At 43.9% G+C, this 10300-nt stretch overlaps 1 protein-coding gene across 2 annotated transcripts in view; it reads right to left on the bottom strand.

Annotated features, from left to right (window-relative positions):
• Positions 1-933: 933 nt before the first annotated feature.
• Positions 934-10300, bottom strand: part of LOC137518085 (diamine oxidase [copper-containing]-like) — a 30708-nt gene continuing 21341 nt past the window's right edge. For both annotated transcript variants that reach the window (XM_068235382.1, XM_068235383.1), the window contains exons 4-5: positions 9194-9326; positions 934-2344 (exon numbers count right to left, since the gene is read on the bottom strand). In XM_068235382.1, coding sequence (XP_068091483.1) covers positions 2075-2344; positions 9194-9326 — 403 coding nt within the window. In that variant the 3' untranslated portion in view covers positions 934-2074. The remainder of the gene's footprint in view (positions 2345-9193; positions 9327-10300) is intronic.

The raw sequence follows: 10300 nt of genomic DNA, 5'->3' as shown, positions 1-10300 counted from the left end.
TATTAAGATGATATGTAAATTGCAGATGTTTTTTATTTATGTTGTTACAGCTGCTCCCGTTTTTGTATTTTGCCTGAGGAAGCGGGCTTGAGACCCGCGAAACGCGTTGCAATTGTTATTCTGGAGTACAGATTAAATTCTATCTACACTTTCTACAGTGGTTGTGTTTTTGGTTCCGAGGGAGGTAAGTCCACCCTTACCCCCCGGATTTTATTATTGTTTTTAAATTGATCATATTTTATCCTGCTGGCGCCTCTGTAATCTATGCATACTATTATCCACCTGGTGGATGGGTGCGAGCACCCCTTCTTTCCTACTACAGAGAGCGACTTCTTAGCCTGAGTGGGGACAGGCCTAATATCCCCATCCGCGCTATAAGTGGTTGCCTGATACCCGGCAACCCATGTTTGTTAGTATATCTCTGATTACTTATCACAATTATTCAAATTATTTCAGTAATACACTATTGGGGGCTCCCGGTTTTCTTCTTGTGTTTTTATCCTATACATGAATTATTTGGACATTGGCTTTGTTTCCGTAGAATGGCACCCATTTGCTCCAAAGTGCAGCTTGTCCTGAAGACACTGCCACTGGCCAGCAGAGCATATGGTGTAACCGTACTGTATGGATAAGCTGCCACCCAGCACAGTGTGATACAAGCTCTATACCATCCATTGGCAAACTCAGTAAAATGAAAACAAGCTTACAAAATACGATAACGATTTCTTCCTAAGGACCAGCTATGGAAGCCAGGAGAAGAAATCATCGTGTTTTGACCGCTTGTTTTTGCTCTTTCAATCTGTAGAGTAGCAAGTCAAATATTATTCTCACTAAGAAGTTTTTGCTCTAACTGATGGCTAACAAGTTGGTACAAAACTCTATTACCGAGTATGTAGAGAAATCCATAAATTTCAACATTCTGGCGCTGACAAGAATGTTTTGCCGTAATTTATTCTTTTGGAAATTGGTGTCTGGAGACTTATCCCTCTGCGCTTGTTAATGATCAGTAAAATCACCATGAGTGTTTAACATACAGCAAAACGTCTTTTATGGGATTCATCTGCATGAAATGGAGATACTATTCCTTCGGGCTTGATAATCAAAAAATTCAGCTGCTTAATGGTGTACATCAATGAATTCAAGCCTTCACTGTTTTTATGAGTACACCTTCTAGACTTGTAGTAGGACCTTCAAGAAAGTTCTCAAATTCAAAGTCCATTCGTAGGCCTCAATTCACTAAACTTATCTCCTGTCTTTAATAACTCTTCTAGAGTTGTTACCATGGTGATAAGGCATGTAGTATTCAGGAAACATTTTACCTCAGGCAAGCCTAAAGTTAACTCTTCTGTCTTTAAATTAACTCTCCAATCCTTAAAATAACTCCAGAGTTAAAGACAGGCTGTTAATTAGCTGCATGTGAAATTAACTACAGAGGAGGTAAATTAACTACAGAGGAGGTAAATTAACTACAGAGGAGGTAAATTAACTACAGGAGAGGTAACTTAAGGAATGAAGAGGTAAGATAACTCTCTCACGTGTGGAGGTAAGTTTTCTCTTGCCTTATTATCTCTAGCATGATCTTAGTGAATTGAGGCCATAGTGTCTTAAAGAGAAACTCCAACCAAGAATTGAACTTTATCCCAATCAGTAGCTGATACCCCCTTTTGCATGAGAAATAGAATGATTTTCACAAACAGACCATCAGGGGGCGCTGTGTGACTGATTTTGTGCTGAAACCACTCCCACTAGAGGCTCTGAATACCGCGGTACTCCTGGCAACTGTAACAATGTTCACACACAGGAAATGGCTGTTTACAACTGTCTAACAGCCAGAACAGCTAGAAACAGATACATAACATGCCCACAGTAACAATGTCACCATGTAATAAATGTCAGAATGTGAATCTGGGAGAGGAAAGATTTTACAATGGGCAAACACTGACTAAATCATTTATACATAATTATGGTAAAAATGAAGCACTTTTTTTATTACATTATTTTCACTGGAGTTCCTCTTTAAGTCATATACTTGTCATAGGAGCAAACAGTAATTTGCGTGCCTCTGTGACCAGTCTCAAAAGTAGGTTCCATTATACTGAAAGGGTTTATCAGACACACATTGACCAACCACAGCCGGAGTCCAACGATCAATGTTCACTTTACTGAAGGTATCGTCTGCAGGCCTCACTATAACTGTTGAGCGACTGGCAACCGATGGGTCCTCATCAAAGAAGTTGAAGGGACGGAGAAAGAATCCCACCGCATTCCCTGGGGTGGAGGTGTTGGGGATGTCTTCTGAGTGCGGTATGTGAAGGAACCCAACAGTTACCCAGGCCACAAGATCCTGAACAAAAAGAGTGCAATGTAGTAAGGAACCCATGAGAAACATGCTATCTATTAATGAATAATGCCCTAATTAATTTTATATTTATTTTCAGGTGGACAATAAGGTGTTAGCATCTCTATTGGTCCTCTATGTTTTTTCTCCGATACTTGTAAAATTATCCAGAGCCACAGACACAAGTCCATCCTATTTATCCTCCTTACTGCTTCTATAGCTAACACAAGGAGTTTTGAATCAGGGTGATACCATTTATTGGCCAACTTAAAAGAGCTAATGGGGTCAGCTGGATAGCGCACTGCTAAGGCAGTTGCCTTTGTTGTGTGATTACAGCCCTTGACCAGGGTTTGAACCACGGCTCATGCCAATAAGTAAAACAGTAAGGATTCTTTGGGCAAGGCTCCCTAATGATCTTGGTCCACCCTAAGTGGCTGCAGCCCTGAAACGCTTTGAGTCCACCAGGAGAAAAGCACAATATAAATGTTCTGTGTCTTGTCAGACTCTATTCCTGTATGCTGACAAGATATTAGAACAGACAGCTCACAGAGTATACATCTAACATTAAAAGGATGTATATGTTACGGCCACTTTGGGTTCTGGCCGGACAAAACTAGAAGTGGCCGTCTCACTGCTGCCAATGTGCGAAATGAATTAGATTCCCGGCGGCAATGTGAGAAATGAAACTGGCTCCTCACCCTGCCCACCTCCTATCCAGCTCTGGCAGCTGAGGACACGCATTCCCCCAGAGTAGTTTGTTGCGGCAGGGAATCCTGCCATTCGTTTCTGCAGAGCAGGTGCTGGCAGAAGCAATGTCTGCAGCCTTCCCTCTCTGCTTCCCTGCCACACCGAACGACTCTGAGGGAATGTGCGCGTCTCCGACTGCTAGAGCTGAATAGGAGGTGGGCAGGGGGGAGAGCCAGTGCCAAGGAGCCAGCTTCATTTTTCACTTTGGCACATTGGGAATTAATTTCTCACGTTGGCCACAGTGAGAAGGCCACTTCTAGTTTTGAGTGGCCAGACTTCAGGTTCTGGCCATGACATATATAAGCTGTAAGTGGTTGGAAATGACTGATTCTCATGTAAACTAGTCTATTCCCTTCAGACACTGACCAAACCATGCGTCCTGCAGAATCTGACACAGGAAGTAGCTCCCTAGAGCAGCCGGTATGGTCAGAACTCAAAGAAGAGTGTTCAGGTCATATATCTAGAACACTACGATTCGTTGTGATCACTTCCTGCTTTAGCACATGATTATGACCAGCAAATCAGAGCATTAGAAATTCATCACCTGACCAAACTGATCACAGGACTCTCCACAGGTACTGGTAACGGAGCAGTGCTTTTCAGCGCTGCTAGCTTTGGGCGCAGCCAGCGCCGCCATAGACTGTAATAGGAATCAGTCTATAGCGGCGCTCAGTGAGGAAGGTCGGCTCCGTCAGAAGACGGAGCCGAAGTTGTTTAAAAAACACAATAATTCGGCCTCCAGCGATCGCTGGAAGCCGAATTATTTCATTCCCCCACTATCCATGTCGGCCTGGAGGGGGAATAGTAATTAAAACGTCCCGGACTTGTGCAGAAGCAGGACCAGCCATTTAACAGCTGGATCCTGCGCCCAAGTCTACCAGCGCCGTATTCAAATGTACGCACTGGTAAGGATGGCGAGCAAAATTACTTCTCCCCTCTAGAAGCACAAGTTGCTGACTTCTCATTGCCATACCTGGAATCCTCCCTATTCTTTTAGATTGTAAGCTGGCAGGGGCAGCATTCTCTCCTCCAATTATTTCTTATAATGACTGTATATTTTGATACACTTGTCACCAATGATGATGTTGATTACCATTATGTACACGTATTTGTTTCTTCACTTGTACGGCTATACAAGAGAACAAGAGGACAACGCTACAGTATATAAATCATCAGCACAGCAAAGTCCCCAGTTTGCGTCACCGGCTGGGATCACCTGATGCTAAGTACATGCCGCTTGCATGATTAACTGGCCTAAAAGCAGAAACCTCAACTCTCCCCTATCCCCAACCTTCCCCCCCCCCCCCCCCCCTTCAGTGTGGCATGAAATGATGGTGTTGAAGGCTCAGTAAGTATTTAATTCCTGCAAAAATCACCTGCAAACCCCCCAAAACACAGTCCCCGTTTTCCCCTCAGGCATGCCGGTTAGTTGAGACTTCTGGTTGCCTGAGTTCCGGATAACGAGTACTTTGCTGTAGTAATAATAATAATGTTAGTTTAAAAAAATATATATTATATAGATATGCTCAGTCGCTTATGTTTTCCAAGCTTTCTCTAACCTCAGCAAATTAAGTCCCATTGCTTCTGATTTAGATCGTAACTAGGGGTGGTTAATGACATGCAAATTGTATGCAGCTTAGAATTGGGCTAATCAAATTTAGCAAGAAGTGCATCTGATTGGACCAGTTCCACGCTGTGTACAATTTGCATGCATGTCGGAGTCATTTGCATCTTATTGACGATCCTTAGGCCACATACACACATCAGACCAAAGTCTTTTGAAAATGAAAGCTCACAGAACAATTTTACCCCCTTCCATGTAGTATGAGAGCCATACCTTCACAGTCTATTCTATGGAGCTGAACTCCCCATCATAAAAAAATCTTTGCAAGATGCTGCACACACAGATGCTGTACAGACACAAAAGATCTGTTTCTGCCAAAGATCCGTTCCTGCAAATTGCATTCATAGTCTATGAGATCTGCAGATCATCATACACACCTTGTTTAACTGACATTCATCTGCAGATCAGACAATCCTCTGCAGATCTGAAAATCCATCCTGGTGGATCTGATCTGCAGATGAATGTGTGTTAAACAAGGTGTGTATGATGATCTGCAGATCTCATAGACTATGAATGCATTTTGCAGGAACGGATCTTTTGCAGATACTGATCTGTTGCATCTGTACAGCATCTGTGTGTGCAGCATCTTGCAAAGATTTCTATCTGATGGGGAGTTCAGCTCCATAGAATAGACTGTGAAGGTATGGCTCTCGTACTACATGAAGGGTGGTAAGATTGGTCTGTGGTCTTTCATTTTCCAAAGACTATGGTCTGATGTGTGTATGTGGCCTTTAGTTATAACTAGGGATGATCAATGAGATGCAAATATTTCAAAGTTCATGCAGGATTATGTAAACTTTAATGCAAATATATGCAGCTTGAAAATGGAACAATCAAGTCCCAACAAGGTTTAAAGTTATTGGTCAATTTTCAAGCTACATATATTTGCATACAATTTACATAATCCTGCGTCAACTCTGAAATATTTGCATCTCACGGGCTGTCCCTCTCCTGTGGAACTCCCTCCCTCAGCCGGTTCGTCATGCCACGAGTCTGGAAACCTTCAAACGTACTCTGAAAACACACCGGTTCAGACGAGCCTATAATTTGCTATAGGCAGCACTGAAGGCACACTGGCTCACCCACTAATCCTTGTGTTTCCTTCCCTTTTGTTTCCTCCCCACTACCCTCTAGATTGTAAGCTCGCAAGGGCAGGGACCTGCTCCTAGTGTTTCTCATACTGCTGTTCAGGGCCGGCCCTAGACTTTTTGCCGCCTGAGGGGGCATTGGGCCTAGCGGCGGGGAGGAGGTCGTACCCCCCCTCCCTCGCCTGGGTCCCCCGAACTGCGCTCCCCTCCAGCCTTACATAGAAGAAGCAGACGCTATTTGTAAGACACACGGGCGGGGAGGACTCACCTCTTCCCAGCGTGCGCTCCACTGACATCACTTCCTGCAGCGTTGCAGGAAGTGACGTCAGTGGAGCGCACGCTGGATCGAGGAAGAGGTGAGTCCTCTCCGCCCGTGCCTCTTACAAATAGCGGCTGCTTCTATGTAAGGCTGGAGGGGAGCGGAGGACGGGGGACCCAGGCGAGGGAGGGGGGGGGTCCGACCCCCCCTCCCCGCCGCTAGGCCCAATACCCCCGTCCTGCCAGCTACCCCTCCAGCTCGGCGGCCGGCTCCCCGCACGGACGGGCGGATGCCGCCCCTGGAAATTTGCCGCCTGAGACAAAAGTTTCACCCCACCTCATGAGCGGGCCGGCCCTGCTGCTGTTATTTTAACATATGTACAAGTACCAACACACATCAACTATGTATTTATCTATATTTATTCTATTCAATGTCATGACTGTACAGTGTCTTGTATTTCTTATGTATATTTGTTCCCCATTATTTGTTTGTATTATGTACAGCGCTACGGAAGATGGTGGCGCTATATAAATAAAAAATAATAATAATTGATCATCCCTAGCCATAGCTAAAGCTTCCTGCAAAGTGAGAGGGATACGGAGACTGCCATATTTATTTCCTTTTAAGCAATACTAGTTGCCTGGCTGTCCTGCTCATCCTCTGCCTCTAATACTTTTAGCAATAAAACCCTGAAAAAGCATGCAGCAGATCAGGTGTAGAGATAGCCCGAAATGCTCGCTGGCGGAAAGTTCTCATTTAACGCAAATTCGCGTTCGCATTCTTTCCATTAGACTCACTAGCCACTGACTTTAGCGGTTGATAGCAAAACCGCCGTACATGCCAGAAACATCACATTTGCAGGGAATGTTAAGCAGAACAGTGAGAAAAATAGAGACCTTTTAGTTTTTGAGAATATCCATTTTAAATGTCTTGGGCTGAGTGTGGGAAATGTTTCAATGGCCACCAAATTTAGCGGTTAATAGCAATGCCCCTGAACATGCTAGAAACACCAAATTTGCATGTAGGGATGTTAAGGACAGTGGGAACAAGAGGGGGAAAAAACATTTTTCAAAAAGACCATATAGTGTTTGAGAAAATCGATTTTAAAGTTCCTGGGCTAAGTGTGGGAAATGTTTTAATGGCCTCCAACTTTAGCGGTTATTAGCAAAGCCCCTGAAGGTGCTAGAAACACCAAATTTGCATGTATTTATGTTAAGAAGGACAGCGGTTAATAGCAAAGCCTTCAAATAAAACAGTGCATGTATACTGGCCAGTAAAAGGTTCATGGAGTATGTGGTGTAGCTCATCTCCTTGGGAAGGAGACAAGCGACACCAAGAGAAATGGGGGAAGCAGGCATGTATGGTGAGCTGCCCTGATGCTCACCGCTTCCCCAATTTCTCATATTCATTTGGGCTCTGGTATCCTTTTAACCATAAATACTTACCTGTACCTTTAAAAAAATGTTCCCACGCCAATATCCTCAGAAATGAGCTTGATTGAAGCTTCTAATGAGCTTGAACATCTCCGCGCACCCGCCGCCACACCGATGCTCCCCTGACAAATAACATTTATATCGCGCTTTTCTCCTGGCGCACTCAAAGCGCCAGAGCTACAGCCACTAGGGTGCGCTCTATAGGCAGTAGCAGTGTTAGGGAGTCTTGCCCAAGGTCTCCTACTGAATAGGTGCTGGCTTACTCAACAGGCAGAGCCGAGAATCGAACCCAGGTCTCCTGTGTCAGAGGCAGTGCCCTTAACCATTACACCATCCAGCCACACTAACTATAACTAGAGCCAAAACATCTTTAAATTTGGCTTCAAGGATCCTCATTGGTCTGTTAACCAATGGGGAGCCCTGGAGCCAAATTTAAAGACGCTTTGAGTTCTGCTATACTTAATATAGCTAGAGCACCGTTCTTCTGCACGACTCCCACTCTTCTCCCCGCCCACCGCACCTAAAGCTTCCACCCACGCCGGCACCCTGGAGCACCCATAGCAGGGTGCTGTGGGTGCTCCAGGGTGCCGGATTGGGCAATGGCTCTGGGGGAGAAGGGAAGGCTTGGCCAACCCTCTCGACCAGAGCCCTCCCATACCATGCACGATGTTGGCTGGTATAGCTCAGGGTACGAAGCCCCACATTGCCGGGGCTCCGCATTCTGGCCATCCCAGTGTGCATGGGAGACAAGGGGTTACAGAGGCACACTCTGAACATATATATAAAAAAAGATAAATACATTTATATACATGTTAATACATTATCTGTCATTTTATCACATTTACTTTGCTACTTTTTTACACAAACTTTAAAATCTATTTTCTCAAAAACTATAAGGGTTTTTTTTTACTTTCTCTTGTTTCCTCAGCAGCACTGATGAGGATCACACAATCCGAAACAGTCTGTATGCATGTTGAATTATTCTGGCTCTGTACAAATTAACAAGCTGACACATCATTGCATTCCAGCGGTTCTGGAGGTGTGTTTAGCTTCTAAGGGTACAATGGTTAATTTGCATATATTCAGCAGTGATGCCTGGGAGACATCTCTGAGCTCACTCCAACCTGAATTATCGCAAATTCTTTATGTTTTAAGTAAGCAACTTTTTGTTTTTCTTAACATACCCAGCAAACTAGGTGTTTCTAGCACATTCGGGGCTTTGCTATTAACCGCTAAATTCAGCGGCCATTAAAACATTTTCCACACTCAGCCCAAAAACTATAAGGTCTTTTTGATTTTTTTCTCCCTCACTGTCCTTGACATACTCTACCAGTTTGGTTTTTCTAGCATGTACGGGAGCTTTGATATTAACTGCTAAAGTTGGTGGCCGTTCGCCTGCCATTTAGGTCTATGGAGCCCGCCGAAAACGGCCGGTTCGCAAACATTTGCGGTAAATTCGCATTTGCAAAATTCGATGTTCGCTACATCACTAATCAGGTGTTTCTGACATGACTGTCCGATCTGACAAGATTAGTTGCATGCTTGTTCCTGGTGTTATTCAGACACTACTGCAGCCAAATAGACCAGTAGGGCTGTCAGGCAACTGGTATTGTTTAAAAGGAAATAAATATAGCCGCCTCAATATTCCTCTCACTACAATTATCCACTCTGCAGAGCAGGTTCTGCTGAGTGAGTTTCGCCAACCTGGTTCAGGATGTACTCGTTGTTTCGAATGAATCTCTCAAAATTGACGGCTGGATCCCAGGGGTCATTCTGATTGTAGAGGCTGCTGCTGGTGGTCTCCGTGTCACTGTACCGGGTCACTGCCAGGCTGTATCTGTAGGGACAGATTATCATCTCAGTAATATTATAAATGGGAAAGTTTGGATGTTTGTTACTCGATCACGCAACAATGGCTGATCGGATTTGAATGAAATTTGGCACACACATAGTACATTTATTACCTGGAATAACATATAGGATACTTTTTATCCCCATAACCAAAAAGTGGGTGGAGACAAATGCAAATTTCACTGGGAAAATATAAACTGCAGCTCGTCTTCACTGTTAATGGTAGGGTTCTCAAACTTTGCAGTTGGGCACTGGGTGACTGGGATTAATATTCAGAAAAGTGGGTGGAGCCTACAAAAGCCAATCAAAATTCACCTAATGATTTTTAAGGGGAATATTTAATTACTGGCATTCTTGCACTGTTAATGGCGCATGCCTCAGATCTGGTACAATTGGTCATTGGGTGTTTGGGGTTCAAATTCAGAAAAAGGGGTGGAGCCACAAGCAGCCAATCAGATTTGTTTCATTTCAATGCAAATTATTGATGCCAAAGACCGCAAAGCTTACAAACTTGGTCATGGAGTAATTGTGTGTTATGGTTACAAAAAGTGGGCGCAGCCAAATACATACCCGGGCAACCCCGGGTCATCAGCTAGTTAGGAATAATGGCATGTCATTGTCACTTGCTGTGAAATCTGAAGTCAGGTTACTTACCGTATGTTATTTCCTATCAGAACACAGTAAAATTATTTAAAACCCAGAAATGTTTGTATTTTTAGCTTTCATAATAAAAAACCATTGAAAGGAGAAAACAAAATTCAGCTTTGGCTCCACCCCCTTTCTTCATTTCTTCGGCGGCCGAGAAAATGTGGTACATAGTGTTAAAGAGGCCCTGTAGTGACAAATAGTAGAACACAGTAGTAGAATGCAGTAAATTATTCAGGATATCCACTTTTACGTTAAGGCAGACCTGAACTCAGAACTTCCTCTCTGCTCTAAAAGATAAGAATCAGCATAATA

The sequence above is a fragment of the Hyperolius riggenbachi genome, chromosome 5, assembly GCF_040937935.1.
Source record: "Hyperolius riggenbachi isolate aHypRig1 chromosome 5, aHypRig1.pri, whole genome shotgun sequence".
In the NCBI taxonomy this organism is placed as follows: domain Eukaryota; kingdom Metazoa; phylum Chordata; class Amphibia; order Anura; family Hyperoliidae; genus Hyperolius; species Hyperolius riggenbachi.
Note: the sequence above shows the minus strand (reverse complement) of the source record. Positions and strands in the feature narration are given on the sequence as shown.